The 17,995-nt window shown below is 41.2% G+C and overlaps 1 protein-coding gene across 4 annotated transcripts in view; it reads right to left on the bottom strand.

Annotated features, from left to right (window-relative positions):
• Positions 1-17,995, bottom strand: part of SDCCAG8 (SHH signaling and ciliogenesis regulator SDCCAG8) — a 255,856-nt gene that overhangs the window by 231,016 nt on the left and 6,845 nt on the right. For all 4 annotated transcript variants that reach the window (XM_039237498.1, XM_039237495.1, XM_039237496.1 and 1 more), the window contains exons 2-4: positions 9,506-9,667; positions 8,817-8,899; positions 5,958-6,071 (exon numbers count right to left, since the gene is read on the bottom strand). In XM_039237498.1, coding sequence (XP_039093429.1) covers positions 5,958-6,071; positions 8,817-8,899; positions 9,506-9,667 — 359 coding nt within the window. The remainder of the gene's footprint in view (positions 1-5,957; positions 6,072-8,816; positions 8,900-9,505; positions 9,668-17,995) is intronic.

Below are 17,995 nucleotides of genomic sequence, written 5' to 3'. Positions count from 1 at the left end.
AGGTCACGATCTCATGGTTTACAGGTTGGAGCCCCACATCGGACTCTGTGCTAATGGCTCAGAGCCTGGAGCCTGCTTTGGATTCTGTATCTCTCTCTCTCTGCCCCTCCTCTGCTCATGCTGTCTGTCTGTCTATCTCTCTCTCTGTCTCTCTCACTCTCTCAACAATGAATAAACATTAAAAAACCTTTTTAAAAGAAATGGAAAGACAGTCAATTCTCATGGATTGAAAGAACAAATATTGTTAAAATGTCTATACTACCCAAGGCAATCTACACACTTAATGCAATCTCTATTAAAATACCAACAGCTTTCTTCATAGAGATAGAAAATGCAACTCTAAAATTGTATGGAACCACAAAAGGTCCCAAATAGCCAAAGCAACCTTGAAAAAAGAAAAGTAAAGCTGGAAGCATCACAATTCCAACTTCAAAATTATATTACAAAGCTGTATTGAACAAAACAGTATGTTTTTGGCACAAAAATAGACATATAGATCAATAGAGCAAAATAGAAAACCCAGAAATGAACCCTTAGGTTCATCTTTGACGACATAGAAAAGAATGTCCAGTAGGGAAAAGACAGTCTCTTCAACAAATAGTGCTGGGAAAACTGGACAGCAACATGCAAAAGAATAAAACTGGTCCACTTTCTTACACCAAACACAAAAATAAATTCAAAATGGATTACTAAAGATCTAAATGTGAGACTTTAATCCCATAAAGATACTAGAGAACATAGGTAGTAACTCTTGACATTGGCCATGGCAACTTCTTTCTAGATATGCCTCTTGAGGCAAGGGAAACAAAAGCAAAAATAAACTAATGGGACTTCATCAAAATAAAAAGCTTCTGCACAGTGAGAGAGAAACAATCGATAAAACTAATAGGGAACCTATGTAATGGGAGAAGAAGTCTGCAAATGACATCTGATAAAGGGTTAACATATAAAGAACTTATAATACTCAACACTTAAAAAACAAATAATTCATTTAGAAATGGGCAGAAGACATGAATAGACATTTTCCTGAAGAAGACACACAGATGGCTAACAGACACATGAAAATATGCTAAATATCACTGACCATCAAGGAAATACACATCGAAGCTACAAGACAGAACTACAGTGAGATGTCACCTCACACCGGTCAGAATGGCTAAAATCAGCAACACAGGTGCTGGCGAGGCTGTGGAGAAAGAGGAACCCTCCTGCACTGCTGGTGGGAAAGCAACTGGTGCAGCCACTCTGGAAACCAGAATGGAGGTTCCTCAAAATGTTAAAAATAGAACTACCCTACAATCCAGCAGTTGTCCCAGCAGCTATTTACACAAAGAATACAAAAAATACTAATTGAAAGGGACACATCCACCCCAAAGTCTATAGCAGCAGTACCTACAATAGTCAAATTATACAAAGAGCCCAAGTGTCCATGGGCAGATGAAAGGATAACTGTGTGGTATAGATAACAAACTAGAATATTACTAAGCCATAAAAAAGTATCAAATCTTGCCATTTGCAATGACATGGATGGAGCAAGAGAGTATTATGTTATGGGAAATATGTTAGTCAGAAAAGCAAATACAATACGATTTCACTCATATGTGGAAGTTAAGAACAAAACAAAAAATGAGCAAAGGAAAAAAAGAGAGAGGCAAACCAAGAAACAAACTCTTAACTATAGAGAACAAACTGATGGTTACCAGAGAGACAGGAGGTCAGTGAGAGGTCGGGGGGGTGGGAGAGAAATGGGGAGCACACTTGTGATGAGCACTGGGTATTGTATGAAAGTGTTGAATCACAATATTGTACACCTGAAACTAATACACTGTGTGTTAACTGACTAGAATTTAAATAAAAACTTAGGGGAGCCTGGCTGGCTCAGTTGGTAGAGCATACGACTCTTGATCTTTGGGTTGTATATTCAAGCCCCAATTGTGGCATGGAGTTTACTCAAAATAAAATTAAAAATTATAAATAAAATAAATAAAAACTTCTAAAAATTCAAAACTAAAAAGGATATTAAAAATTAAAATTAAATAAAAATTTTTTAAAGTAAAATATTTATAAGCCCTTAAATGTTACTTTCATTCTGTTACTCTCTTGTTAAAATGTATCAAATGCATACTCTGTCTACCTTTCAAGACTTTTGTAATCTTCCATTTCCCAGGTCAGCATCGTTTTAATAATTTCTAACAGACATCCTCTACTGCCTAAATTTAGAATAGATGCCTCATGGCCCCCATAAATAAGCCATATTCATCGTGAGTATATCCTTTCACTGTTGATGTTCTTTCTATGGAACTTTTTCACCCCACTTCTGCTGATCTAAATGATCTTACTCCTTGAAGATTTCTCTCTCCCATAAAAATAGCTCCCAAAGCTCCAGCTTTTAGTACCTTGCTCTTCATATTATAATTATAGCTTATACTACAGAATACAGACTACATTATACTCTCTATAGTGTTGCTATGGTGCTCATAGACATTAGTACTCTCTTCTCGACCAGATGGTAAGTTTATTACAATTTATACTGAAGGGTGGCAAAATCTGCCACCCCAAAATATGCCACTTTGGAATAAGAATTATTTTGAGCTAAAGACGCTTGAAAAACAGCAGATACAAAAAGAGTGCTCTGACTTCCCCCGCTTTTTTTCCTGAAAACAGGAGATAAAACTCCCATGTGAAAGATGTCCTCCCCATATCAGGAGGTAAGAAACATTCTTATCACCAGAGACATGGAGTGCAGGATGAGAGGAATCTGTGCAAACAGACCTCATTAAAAGAACTCATCTTCCTTTAGCCTTCCCAAATATTTTAGTTATGTTTCCACATTGCCTCTCTTTGTTCAACAGCATACAAAAGCATTAAGATTTTACCATTTCTTTTTGACATAATTTCCTTATGAGGTCTCCCATGTCACATAAAACCTATATTAAGACAATCCCTTTTACAATTGCACCAAAAGAAATAAAATAACTAGGGATAAATTTAACCAAGGAGATGAAAGATCTATAGTCTGAAAACTATAAGACACTGATGAAAGAAACTGAAAAAGATACAATTGGAAAGCTATACCATGCTCGTGGACTGGATCATTAAAATGTCCACGCTACCTGAGGGAATCTACATATCCAATGCAATCTCTATCAAAATACTAATATCATTTTCCACAGAACCAGAACAAATAATCCCAACATTTGTACAGAACCACAAAAGACCCCAAATAGCCAAAGTAATCTTGAGAAAGAGGAACAAAGCTGCAGGTATCACAATCCTAGATTCCAAGAAGTTGTACAAAGCTATAGCAATCAAAACAGTATGGAACTGGCACAAAAATAGACACATAGAACAATGGAAGAGAGTAGAGAGCCCACAAATAAACATGCCTATATGGTCAGTTAATCTCTAACAAAGGAGGTAAGAATATACGACAGGGAAATGACAGTCTTGTCAATAAATGGTGTTAGGAAAAGTGTACAGCTACATGTAGAAAAATGAAACTGGACCACATTCCTACAGCATACACAAAAATAAACTCAAAATGGATTGAATACCTGAATATAAGACCTTAAATCATAAAACTTCTAAAGAAGAAAACATAGGCAGTCATCTCTTATATTTAGCAATACGTTTATGGACGTCTCCTCAGGCAAAGTAAACAAAAGCAAAAATAAACTATTGGGACTATACCAAAATCAAAAGGGTTTGCACAGCAAAGGAAATTAACAAAACAAAAAGGAAACCTAGTGAACAGGAGAAGAGCTGTGCAAATGATAGATCTGATAAGTGGTAAATATCCAAAATATAGAAGAACTTACACTACTCAACATCAAATAACTAATCCGATTTAACAATAGGAAGAGGACCTGAATAGACATTTCTCCAAAGGAGACATACAGATGGCCAACAGACATATGAAATGATGCTCAACATCAATAATCATCAGGGGGAAAAAAATCAAAACCACAATGAGATATCACCTCACACCAGTCAGAATGTCTGGTATCAAAAAGACAAGAATTAACAAGTATTGATGAGGATGTGGGAAAAGGGAACCCTCATGCACTGTTGGTGGGAATGTAAATTGGTCAGTCGCTGTGGAAGAAGACAATATGGGCATTCCTCAAAAAAGTTAAAATTAGAAAAACCATATGATCCAGTAATTCCACTGCTAGGTATTTACCCCCCAAACTGACACAAATCCAAAAAGATACATGCACCTCTCTGTTTACTGCAGCAAAATTTACAATAGCCAAGACATGGAAACAACCAAGTGTGTGCACTGATTTATGAATGGAAGTGATAACATGGATGGACCCAGGGGGTATCAGGCTAAGTGAAACAAATCAGACAGAGGAAGACAAATACCATATGGTTTCACTTATATATAGAATCTAAAAAACAACATAAAGGAAAAAACAATCTCTTAAACACAGAAAGGTGGTTGTGAGGAGAGAGGTGGGTAGGGAGAAGAGTGAAATAGATAAAGGGAGTTAAGAGGTATAAACTTTCAGTTACAAAATAAATCACAGATATGAAAAGTACAGCACAAGGAGTATAGTCAATAATATTGTAATAATGTTTTATTGTCACAGATGGTCACTACACTTGTTGTGGTGAGCACTGAGTAATATATGGAATTGTTAACCAAAATGTTGCACACCTGAAAATAATAGAATATTGTATGTCAATTATGCTTTAATAATAATACAAAGCAATGTGTATGCTTTCATCCTGTTACTCTGTCTTATGTTAATTTAATTGTAAGTCCCAGGTGAGAACTCTAAGAGGGTACAGATGAACTTTTATCTTCGCTACAATATTTTTTAAGTTTTACCCACAGCCTATTTAGGGATCTACAGGAGCTTGTTAATGGAATGAGTCCTAGGATATTATCTCAGCCTTTCTAGTAATACACAAACATTTGTGCAAGGATGATTGTACCCTCCAAGAACAAAGAGAAAGTGATCTGCTAAGATCAGGAACTTTTTTGTAAAGTCAAGACAATGAAATGCTTAAAGGCTTCTCAAGTCATAATATCAACTTGCACCTTGGGGAGTAACCAGAAGGTAAAAAATATAATACATGAGTGGTGCCTGGGTGGCTCAGTTGGTTAAGCATCTGACTCTTGATTTCACCTCAGGTCAGGTCATGATCTCATGGTTTGTGAGATCAAGTCCCACACCAGGCTCTGCACTGACAGCATGGAGCCTGCTTGGGATTCTCTCTCTCTCTCTCTCTCTCTCTCTCTCTCTCTCTCCTCTCTCTCTGCCTCTCCCCAGTGCAGGTGTGCTCTCTCTCTCTCTCAAAGTAAATAAGTAAGCATTAAAAAATATATATAATACAAAAAATACAGCTGAGCATAGAACCATCTAGTGTTACAAGCCATAGTGGACACATTTGGTTTCTCGATCATTGCGCTCAGTACAACCAGGAGCCATCCTTACTCAAAACTAAGGGAAGACCCTTCGCCCTGACAATGGAATAGACTTAGTCTAGCAGTTTAGAGTCAGTCCCTGCTTCTGTCAGCAGACAAGTAGGTTGACAAGTGTGGGAGAGTGACCGCTTGTACTGTCCCAAAGCACGTGCCATCAGCCAGGCTAACGCATATGGGGTGGAGAGCAAACACTCGTACTGTCCCAAAGAACGTGACATCAGCTGAGCTAAAGAACATGGGGTGGAAAGCAAAAACTCTGAAATGTGAGGGCATTTTATCAAAATCTCAGACACCGTTATGGGCTACTGGGAAATTAAGCAATCAGAAATGGCACGGGCAGGAGCATCATTCCCCAGCTTAGAAAGCCTCTATAACCCATCAGGCTCCTCAGTCATGTAAGGGTGATAGCTGTCAATGTATCACAATACACGTGAAGACTCATAAGAGCAAACTTTCACATAAGGCATCACTAATCTGAACTGTAATGTAGCTATGTTTAAAATTTTAATGAGAAACTTACCTTGCAGAACTTGACTTCTGCTTCTAAATGATGAATGTACTGAGACTGGTCATTGATGATGGGAACAAGATTGTGGATAGTAGGCACATTGGCTTCCTCTTCTTCTGACACCCCCTAAGGCAAGAAACAGAAACAAAAACGGAAGCATGTTTGGATTTCGCAGAGAATCAGGTAATACCACCTCCATGGTCAATTTAGCACTGACATCACATAAACACTGAGGAGATCACAATGTCTCTGATAGAGTTCATTTCTCTATCCTATAAATTTCATAGATAGGTAAGATTCTAGGGTACAAATATCATGTTTTAAAGATGGAAAGTGAAAGTGGTTATGAAAAGTCTGTGGCAAATGGAAGAATGGAGGAGTCTGGTTGGCTTGGGACACTCTGCCCAGGAGAGCCATCTGGAAATGGGACACCCCACTCAGTAATGCTGAGATGAAAGGACAGCTCCCTTCAAGAAACCACCACACAAGAATGCTGCTGCCTAAAATTGAACAGGTGCCTGAAGATGGGATTCTTTAGACAAACGTTTGCTGCCAGGTATGTCAACGAGGTAAAAGTCTATCTACAAAGAGTACATTAGCCAAACATGGTTTCTGAGTTTTGACGTAAGGCAATTGGGGACCCTGCTGGTGTGAGGCACAGCCTCCAAGACCAGAGTGCTAAAGCAGACGCTGGAGAAAACTCGGAGCTCCCTTGCCCCGGAGTCCAGGGAAGACACTTGAGAAGTGTCAATCCTACAATGGTTTCTAGAATCATTTATCATTCCATGATATTTTGTAAAGAAAAGAGGAAATCAGGAAGGGAAAATGAGTGTTAACCAGTTTCATGACCCCAGAGAAAGTCTGAGATGATTGTCAGCCTGGTGGAAATTCCTGCCCCAATGAAGGACCAGCTCTCATGGCAGAATAATTAAGTAGAGTTTTGCTTCTTGGAATGTTTAAGAACTTTAAAAACCAAAGTGACTTTAATTAAATGGATTATCTGTGGTGAATAGAAAGCAATTAACTATAATAAATTTATATTAATAGAAACGTATCCAGAAAATGGAACATAAGAATTAAATACCACTGTGGGTGCATAAAAGACAGTCTGTGTAAAAACAGAACAAAAACAACATAAGCTAATACTCTGTGGAAAATAAAATCACCTGTATATATTTTAAAGGGCTTGTTATAGTCTGGATATCCACTTTTCTAAACTATAAGTCATAGTATCCATCACAACAGTGCTTTGATTTCAGTCAATAGAGCCCCATATTTCTGGTATGGCAACGGGCTAGGAGAGTGGTCACCTGGGTGGCTCAGTCGGATAAATGACCAGCTCTTGAGTTTGGCTCAGGTCAAGATCTCACGGTTTCTGTGAGTTCGAACCCCCCACTGGGCTCTGCGCTGACCCTGAGGAGCCTACTTGGGATTCTCCCTTTCTCTGCCCCTACCCCCGCTTACACTCAGTCTCTGTCTCTCTCAAAATAAATAAATAAACTTTACAAATAAAAGTGCATCTAAACTTTAAAAAGCTGCTTATTATGTCTGTGGCTTGTAATCGTTCCAAGTAGGCTGTATACACTCCGAGTCTAAGCCGCACCCTCCCCGTAGCTGCGCGTGCGCAGACCCGTGTATTTGTTGCGTACGTGCTGCGTGTGCTGTCCTGATGACACTCTTGATGAGGCTCCTCCCACCTCCAGATTCAAGGGCTCTGTGAGAGCGCTGCTGCTGGAGAGCTTTAAAATGCTAATCAGCGTGTCTGAGCATTCAACAGACACAGCAACTGCATCTACTAGACTTGAAAGTACTCTACCCCCTGTCTGCTTAAGAGCATTCTAGAAGCTAGGTGGCAACAGCAATACATTCACTGAATGGTGAAATTGCTGTCTTAAAATTATAACCCATAGCCATAAATATTGAATAGGCGTATGTGGTACATTTCTCCAAGGTGGGAGTTAAGCCTGAAGGTGTGTGTTAGGCTGGAATGAAGTGTTAATACAGGGGTGTGGTTATGACATTTCAGCTGTGACTAGAGGAGAGCGCATGTCTCCCTGGGGTCTAGCATGTAGCCTTGGTATCCAGCTGTCACACACATTGCAACTACCTTGCATTTGCAAGGTAGTTATTGCTGCTATGGCATGTTCTATTTGTGTCATACTTCACAGGTTTACAAAGAATTTTAAGAATATACTTATTGTTACAGAAACCCTGTGAGGCACAATATCCTTCTAGAAAGTATATGATAGGCCTTAGATAGACCTAGGGGCTAGACTGTTATTTTGGCCATTAAACCTGGCCAGATGCTCTCCCTCCCTCACATCTATCCCAGGCTTTAGCATATCATACTGCCTCAACCAGGAATAATTCACTCTGCCAAAGCAATACCAATAAAAAGCAACTTCAGACAAAAATAGAGTATTTCGTGCAACTTTATAACCATGCATTTTAAAATGCAGAATAAGATTACATACTTTGGCTTTGACTTTCAAAATAAACAAATACTACACAGGACAGCTAGAAATATAATTAAGTAAATTCTAAAAATGATAGGATATCGATGAGACCCTGTAAAAAATGGCTATTCTTTTCCACACATTGTTCCTTTTTTATATTTGCTAACAGTTGCAAAGTAAATTCTCCAAACTGTTTCCTCACTTAACATTTTACAAGCACACGAGAGATTTAAAACTCGGGATTCCCTCTGCCTCTTCTTCAGCCAAACAAATCAAAGGAAAGATAATTCCTTTCAATGCTATACACTATTAGAACGTCCTGCTCAGAATCTGTAGACTAAAACGACACTGCAGAGTTAAAACACAGAGAGAGAGAGACAATGCTCCTGTCAGGTTGCAAATGTTGATAACTTACCGGCGGGGACACTTTTTGCCTTCTAGATGGAGACATCTCACTTTCCTTAGTTGCTTGGCGTAACAAAGCTTTGAGCTGATTAACTAGAGAGCAAACACAATGGAGTCATCAGCCTTACTGCAGATCATGGCTTATCCTCACCCACCCCTGCTTCTACCCATCTAACTGGGGGGCTGGGAGGTGGACAGAAAAATGAGGCTGGAGGGGTAGCATGGAGCCTCTTAAAATATTACTAAGACACACACAGGATCTGAGACTTCATCCTATAGGCATTGTGGAGTCAAAGGGAAAAGATTAAGGGGCGCCTGGGGGGCTCAATCAGTTAAGTGACTGACTTTGGCTCAGGTCATGATCTCACAGTTCGTGAATTCAAGCTCTGTGTCAGGCTCTGTGCTGACGGCTCAGAGCCTGGAACCTCCTTTGGATTCTCTCTCTCTCTCTCTCTCTCTCTCCTCTCTCTCTCTCTCTCTCTCTCTGCCCCTTCCCCACTCATACTCTGTTTCTCTGTCTCTCTCTCTCAAAAACAAACATTAACAAAATAGTAAGCATAAGGATTATGTAGCTGATTTGCATCTACGGAAGAAAACCCTAGCACTAGAGCAGAGGATTGACCGGAGTCCTCACTGTATGGAGTTTAAAATACTCTCCATGCGCCATTCAGACCAGGGCTGTTAGCCATTCATACTCACCAGCATGGCTGTGTCGCAGTTCATGCCAGGCAGCCCCCGCGTCCTCCGTTTCCCCATTTTCCACACCGGGACTAAACGCAGGACCCACAGCATCTTCTCCAATGGTGCCATCACCTTCTCTCAGGGCACACTTCAGTTGGTGGATGCTTCTATTAGCACGTTCTGCAGCAAGAGGGGGTGAGAATCAGGGCCTGTGAGCTCTGGACGCCACAATGCACACTTACTCAAAAAGGCAGTTTCTAAAGGAGAAGCAATTGCTTGTCATTCTTCGTGGAAAAAAGCAGAGCTTTGTTTCTAGCCTGCTGAGGACAGTGCTAGAGGCCGAGAGGGATGAAGTTCATGGGTCAGAGGTTAGACCTGATGATCTCTAAGGTCCCTGACATCTCAGTGGTGGATATTCACTAAGTATAGCTTTACTGCCAAGGAGGACAGAATGGGAGAGCTCCTCCACACCCTCCAAGCACTAATCCCGCCCCAGAAAGTGCTCCCCCCTCGCCTCCTTGAGACACTGGGGTGGGTGGGCAGAGCCAGCAAGGGGGACTCCATACCAAGTTCCAGCCCAGGGGATCCAGATGTCCCTCCCCAGCCAGAGACAGTTGACTATCTAGCCAAGTTTTGGTCAAGACTGGAATAGGTGATGTGCTCACAGCACCAGCCTCTGCAGTGCAGTCCTTCTTCTGTCCTGCTCGCTGACTACATACTTGTAGACAGTCTTGGTTAGTTAACCTCAACACCCCCAGAACTGGAGCTTAAACTTATTAGCACATACTTAACATTATAGTTAAAGATAAAGCAGCTGAAGGCATATTACTGTAGTAGTTCATCTCTGCAAATAGCAACCCCCCCCCCCAAATCTAGCCTCATGCCTTGCCCCCTTCTAGGCTGAAACTGAGTAAGTTGGTAACTTGCTCTTGCCAGCAGAATGCAGAAGTTACACCATGCCAGACCAGACTTCATTTTTGAAATGTGTGATAGCTTCTGCTTTCTTCCTCTTGGAACCCATGAGTCACTAAGTAGGAAGTCTGCCTGCCCTGATTGAGAGATTGCAGAGAGGCCATATAGAAAAGAGAGGCTCTGTGACTATACAGGGAAGGAGAGAAGCCCGGCTCCACTGACCCCAGCGGAGCCTCTAGGTGACTCCAGCCCCAGAGGCCATGGAACTGCAATGGCATGGAAGAGACTGGAAGAAATGCCCAGCAGTGTCCAGTCAACCCACAGATCTGAGAGATACTCAAATGCTTCCAGTTGTTGCTGCCAGCCACCAGGCCTTACAGTGGTTTGCTACATAGCAATAGATAACTAAAATAATTACCCAGTGAAATACCCAAAAGAATTTCAGCAAAGGATCCAAGTCTTACATTAAAAACATACCTATATTAACGACACTAGTGATGCCACTACCAATAATTCTATCCTACTTTATGGATATTTTTACAGTAGAACAACTGGAAAACTAAGCAATCGATTGGCAATTTCACTAATTAAGGTCCATGTACTTTTTCCATTTAAACTTGTTATTTCTGCTAATCTCTTATGATTCAACTCACTGGTTCCAAGCAAGAAAACTTTAGCTGTAGCAAAAAATGTTCCTTGTATGTTAGACCTGGGACCCAGATTTCCGTCACCGTTTTCAAATTTTGTCATCTGTATCTGAAAGTTATTTACTAATTCACTCACTGATTTACCAAACATCTACAGGTATCTAACATGAAAATATGTATTACGAAAGGATGGATTCCCACACAAATTCACCTACATCTGTTATCTATTTCAGATGGATTCCATCTAAACAATCCTCAAGGTCTTCAGAGGAGAGAAGCACCTTGCTGTCTCAGTGAGTTAAGCATCCGATTCTTGATTTTGGCTCAGGTCATGATCTCCCAGTTTGTGAGAATGGAACGCACTTGGAATGCTCTTTCTCCCTCTCTCTGCCCCTCCCCTACTCATGCTCGCTCACGTATACTCTCTCTTTCTCAAAAATAAGTAAATAAACTTAAAAACATTAACTACATTAAAAAAAAAAAAGATCCTTGGAAGAGATGGTACCTTCCCGAAGAAGGAGAAACTCATAACAATGATGGCCAATGACGTTTTTACTCTTCTGGGCTCTCCTTTGACAACTTAGATCTGTTTCTTCTTGTGGCCTCAGGATTAAAGCTCCTAATCTTTGTCACCTATATGGGAGTGGCACTCTAAGAGAGCGACAAGACAACTACCTTTTCATTACCAGCCATGGATGAAAATATATTTACAAACATATTCTACAGGACCTTGAAAGACAGATTTTATTTTCTCCAAGCTCATTAATTTCAAAGTTTAGAACAGAAAACGTAACTGTAACTTAAGAGAGAGAAAATATGCTCTGGGTTACAAAGTATCTAACATGGGTGCTTCCCTTAGGGGAGCTCACTGTATTTCTTAATTAAACTAAGGAAAATAGGTCCTTTGGGTCAGGGTTCAACAATGAAATTTTATTATTAACTACACAAGAGACTCACTGCATTTATCTCTACATTTCCCTCCACATACCAATCCTATTTCCATACAGACCTTTCTCTGATGGGCCTTTGGTGCTAAATACTAACCAAGCCTGGTTTCCTCTTACTCATCATGAGTTTAAGAAAAGCCCAGATAAGACACATGCCTAGTTTTAGCAAACTAAGAAGCAGCACTAGTTTTCCCATAATTTAGGATTTTCTAAAGAAATTTGTTAATGGAAAAGGAAACCAAAAATGTTACATAAGAAATTTAGTTCACAGAGCTTTAGGTTAACACATGTAAATCTATGAATAAAGCACTTATCTCTACTGCATCCATTAGAAAGGAAACAGAGGGTCTGACTAACATTAAAAGTATGCTCTGTTGGGGACATGTGGGTGGCTCAGTCAGTTAAGCATTTGACTCTTGATTTTGGCTCAGGTCATGATCCCAGGGTCATGGGATTAAGCCTCACGTCGGGCTCTGTGCTGACCATGGAACCTGCTTAAGATTCTCTCTCCCTCTCTCGCTCCGCACCCTCCCCTCCCCCTCAAAGAAAAGTGTGTTCTGTGGAGCTATGAAATGATTTCACTTCTAAGATAAAGAATAATTATTTATTTATACATAATTTGAATAAAAGCTAATAAGCTATATTAAGAAAAAGAAAGGAAATCTAGAAAACTTTTGCAGTTGAAATTCTATACGTAGAGTTCTTTTATCAGATTACAATGGCAGCAGAGTTTCATAAGCCCTTTCAATCCCTTCCCCAATATTCTTCTTTAATCTTTTGGAATCTATAACATTCAGAGACTATGTATTAAAATTATACTATGTTGGGGTGCCTGGGTGGCTTAGTCGGTTAAGCATCCGACTTTCGCTCAGATCATGATCTCGCGGTTCGTGGGTTCGAGCCCCACGTCGGGCTCTGTGCTGACTGCCAGCTCAGAGCCTGGAGCCTGTTTCAGTGTGTGACTCCCTCTCTCTCTGACCCTCCCCTGCTCATGCTGTCTCTCTCTCTCTCTCTCCTAGAAATAAATAAAAAAACATTTTAAAAATTTTTTAAAAAAATAAAAAATAAAATTACACTATGAAAACAGTCATTATGTGAAATAGGGAGATACTGAAGCCAACAAGTCTCCTGAAGAAAAGTGCTGCAAGACATGGTTTTTTTGTTTTGTTTTGTTTTTTGTCTGTTTTTTTGCAATCACTGACTTCAGTTACTAGGATCGGGGAGGGAGAAAAGGAATTGGCAAGAACTGCATCCTAAAACTCAAACTAAGGAGGTGATATTTGTAAAGTCATTTCAATACTACATTTCGAAACATGTGAAATGCTCTTCAACATATACGTGGCAATGATAATTGCACCTGTAGCAGACCGAGTTAATCCTGAGGAATACTAATGCTGAGATGATTGAAAACAGATGAAACCCTATTGCTCTTCAGCTGGAACCGCTATACCTGAAGACCCCGTAGCCCTTATGAGGAACATCACTCCCTCAATCAAGCAGGCATCTGCTGCACACTGGTGCAGTTAGCCCGGATTCTCTAGTTAGCACTTCCTGTCCCTCTACTACCGGGCACAACTTTATCCATCTATAACCAAGAGACAGAAAGAATATTCCTTTCCTCTTCTCTCCAGAGAGGACAGTCAGAGTACTTTCCGCTCCATCCTGATTTCAACGCACCAGCCACGCGTTGAAAATAAACTTAAGTATGAAGACAAACACAAACAGGACCTCTGAGGCCTACGGAATCACGTGAATGTAAAGGCAAGCAAATCGTATTTCTGGGGGGTGCACTGTCCATACATCAATCCGTACAAGGAGCCCTGGGAGTGAATGGGCTGTTGACTGTTGGTCAGTTTCGGTCTGTCTTCATCATTGCAGTAAACAGTGCCCTCCCGGCTCACCATCAGGCCTCTCTTCCCCAAGGTGTTTTTGAACAAAAGACAAAGGAAGGAGTCCCAGGCTAGGAGGGATCATCACTTACAGACCCACCGTGAATTATTAATGTCTACCTTTTCCATCTGAATGAGAAGTGCCCGGGAGACAGGGAGGGGGGACCGCACCCTGGGTAGCACCCGGCTCTCTCTCAGAAACCATGCAACGGACGAGAGCTCCGTGGGCCGAGACTCGAGTCGCACTGCACTCCTCAAAACAATCTCCGGCCAGGGCAGACAAGCAGAAAAATGAAACCACAGCGAGATAAGAGATGCACGTGTCCGTCCCCCCTTGAATGGGCCTCAGCTAGTTCAGAAAACTGTGCTCACTGTTCACCTGGGGACTGACAGGTAGGGCAACCAAGATAAAAACAGCATCATCCGAAGTCAGGGGAAGCCAGCTCTGGAAATGGCAATTATGATAGTGAAAGGGATTAAAAGAAGTATGCGGAAACTACAAGATCTGAAAGAAAATACCGTCATGAAAGAAAAGCCTCTAACAGCCGAAAAATGTGCTGAAGCGATTGGCGCCAGGAGTGAAAGATAATCTGAACAAGAATGTCAACACTTTAAGAAAGCAGTGTCTGGAGGATCTTTAAGGTTGTGTGGATGTTGGCAAATCAAGGAGGCCAGATTTCTACATTACGAGGGATGTGCCAGGTATGATTTGGGGCACCGCCTAGGAGGATTTACGCCCCCGTCACATTCCACTGATAAAGAAGCCATCCTAGCCAGACTGGCAGATTGTACAGCCGATACAATCTGAATCCTTGATTGTAATTACTCTCAAGGATGATTTCTTGGGGCGCGTGGGTGGCTCAGTTGGTTGAGTGTCCGACTTCGGCTCAGGTCACCATCTCACGGTTCGTGGGTTCGAGCCCCGCGTTGGGCTCTGTTCTGACAGCGCAGAGCCTGGAGCCTGCTTCAGATTCTGCGTCTTCCTCTGTCTCTGTTCCTTCCCTACTCTCATTCTGTCTGTCTCTCTCTCTCTTTCAAAAATAAACATTAAAAAAAAAAATTTTTTTAAAGAATGATTCTTGAAGAACAAAGGCTAAGAGCAAGGCCTTGCTACTTCTAGCTCACGGTTCCTCACCCTGGCACTACTGAGGTCTGCACCTGATAATTCTTTGTTGTAAGGAGCTGTGCTGTGCATGCTTAGCGGCTTCCCTGGCCTCTACCTGCTAGTTGCCAGGCGAAATCAACCCCCAGCCACCACCGGCGGTGACAACCAAAAATGTCTCCATCCATTATCAAATGTCTCCTGGGTGGAAAAATCACTCCTGGTTGAGAACCACTGGTTTAGAAAAATAAAACAGGATAGCCAGTGCTCAGGTCCGAGGAGGGACTCCCCACATTATGACACTGTAACTACAGTCACCTCTTAGTGAAAGAAAAATGGTCAGGACAGCGAGTGATTCAGCCACAGGAGTGGCACTGGACAGTGCATAGCTCATGACCATCACAGCCACGATGGGGCACTCCTGATCTGGGTGTCGGGAGAAAGCGTTATACCTACTCCAAGAACTTGAAATTCATATTTAGCTTCATATTGTTTCAAGGCTTAACACGTGAAGCCATAGTTACACCTCAAAGCCATTTTTCAGAGCTACCTTGGGCAATCATTCCTGTAAATATTTTAGCAGGCTTTGATGAAAACCCCCCTCCCCCATCAAGGTTGCTTTGGCAAGTGCACAAGTGCATTTCAAGCTACTTTCTCTACTTTTTGACCTTGAGAGAACTATCACTAAGTGAAAAGGAAGAAAACCTTAGCACACACTGGGAAAGTGATCAGGCCATAATTTGCAAAGATTTTCTCCCAAGAGAAAATATAATTATTCTCAGTTTCTCAATAGTTTGAGAATAATTTAATCTCTTTTTCTGCCCAAGAACGTGTGAAAATGCCATTATAATTTCATAACACTGAGCACTGCTTTGGTTCTAGATAATTCCAGGGATGACTCTTGTAAAACAGGTTTTACTGGCTTTTCTTTTCTGGCTGCTGAGTCTCATCTTTTGCCCATTGTATCTCATCAGTAGTAGGGAAGGAAAAATGGAATTCTACTGGCTTTTGTTATTCTGGTAGAATAAATGGTCATAAAAGTTAAAAGTGCTAAGAAAAGCCATTGAGCATATAAAACCAAAAAATGAATACATTTAATTTAAATGTTGTCAGCCAAAAAAACAAATTCAAATGTTTACAAATTTCATTTGCATTACCAATCTTTACTTAGTAATAGCCAAAACATTCTGTCCCTCTAATTTTGAGAAAAGAGAGCTGTTTCAGTCTGCAAAATTATTTGGAAAAAAGCAAAATAATTTTCCCATTTCATAACAAATGCTTCCAGGGGCTTTTTACATTGCTGCCTGTCTTGGTCTTAATGAGGCTGATAGTAAAACAAACAAATAAGGAAACACGAACTGTGGAAAGAGCACGAGCGAGTAAGCACATATATAGTGTACACAGGAAAGAATATGAAAATATTCAGAAAACAGTTAAGAAAAGCAAAAACAAAAAGAAGAAATACAAGTTTCATGAGTAAAACTGAGAAAAGGAAGAACTTTACTTAAGTTCCACACATGTTTTCTTAAGTTTGTGCAAGGTCCAGATGATATCACTGCTGGCTAATTCAGTGACCGAAGTATTGGCAAGTTAAGATTAACACAGACCTTCTACGGATGTGAGCCCTTCCCTGGAAGGAAAAAAAGAAACATTTTGTAGGATCTAGGGAGAAGTGCCAATCATACATATAAGTAAAACATAGAATATCAACATTATCTTCGGTTTTCTCAAACTAGATCAATTTACAGGGAAAAGAATCACCTCCCCCCTCAAATAATGTATTTTCTTCCCATATTCAACCTCTCACATTCTATGGACCTACTCCCACTCCTACCTCTCAGTTTTTTAAAAAACACTTATTTATTATTGAGAAACAGAGACAGAGTATGAGCAAGGGAGGGGCAGAGGGAGAGGGAGACCCAGAACCCGAAGCAGGCTCCAGGCTCTGAGCTGTCAGCACAGAGCCCGATGGGGGCCTCGAATCTACGAACTGGAAGATCATGACCTGAGCCGAAGTTGGACGCTCAACCAACTGAGCCACCCAGGTGCCCACCTCTCATTTTTATAAGAGAGATACATAACCTTTTATCATGCACATGGGTCCAATAAGTGTGGTTGGAAGAGTCGTTAGAAACCCAGGGGTCTGAGAGAAGTGCCTGGAGGAGGAACCAGACTTTCAGGTGTGTTTCGCTTGGCCAGCACAGTGCGGGAGGAAGGAAGAAGAAACGGAAAGAAATTCGAATGTTTTTAGAAAAAGCATCAGTGGCCCAATTTGGCCATAAGCCTCGCCATTCCCTACTGTCTTCCACTGATGCCATCACACATTCTGTCACCTGCTTGGGTCCTAAAGGCAGTGACTCTGGACCTCTTCCAAATGTTTCACTTTACAGACAAGGAAACAAGTTTACCGACTTGCCTCAGGTGACAGCGATGCTTATCGGCAAAACCACAGTAAGATTTCAGTGACCGGGCTCCTGGCTCCACATTCTCCTCTCTGACTCCACCATACTCTTACAGAGATTCAATCTAGAGCCCAGAATGCCAACAGGTTGAAAGAAAATGAGGAACCAGTATGTAAAATGCATCTGGAAAATGATGTGTTCTTGTCACAGTTCAAGTTTGCTCCATATTTCTTTATGCTCACCTCACCAAAGGCGGTCAGGACCTAGGTGAAGAGGTGAGTCATGTACACAGCGCTGTTGATACAAGTGTACCCACGGCTAACACTGCAGCAATAGACTACACATGATTCTGTTATGAAGGATGGACATTGCTTTTCTAGCAAGTTCGGGTCTCCTATTGCCATAGCCCTACAGTCAGAGTACAGCCTGGATTCCCTGTTAAATTGGGTTTTCTGACCCTTTCTTGGCTATATGCTAGTTATTTTTCACCCTGTGGCCTTGTACAATGATTTGGTGGATTTAAATGAGAGGAGGGCTATAGGCTACTCTCCCCAGTTCCCGAAGCAATTCTCAGTCCTTCTGTGGGTCTTGAATGCTAGCCACCTATAT

The sequence above is a fragment of the Hyaena hyaena genome, unplaced genomic scaffold (assembly GCF_003009895.1).
Source record: "Hyaena hyaena isolate Hyena2069 unplaced genomic scaffold, ASM300989v1 scaffold_127, whole genome shotgun sequence".
Lineage (NCBI taxonomy): Eukaryota > Metazoa > Chordata > Mammalia > Carnivora > Hyaenidae > Hyaena > Hyaena hyaena.
Note: the sequence above shows the minus strand (reverse complement) of the source record. Positions and strands in the feature narration are given on the sequence as shown.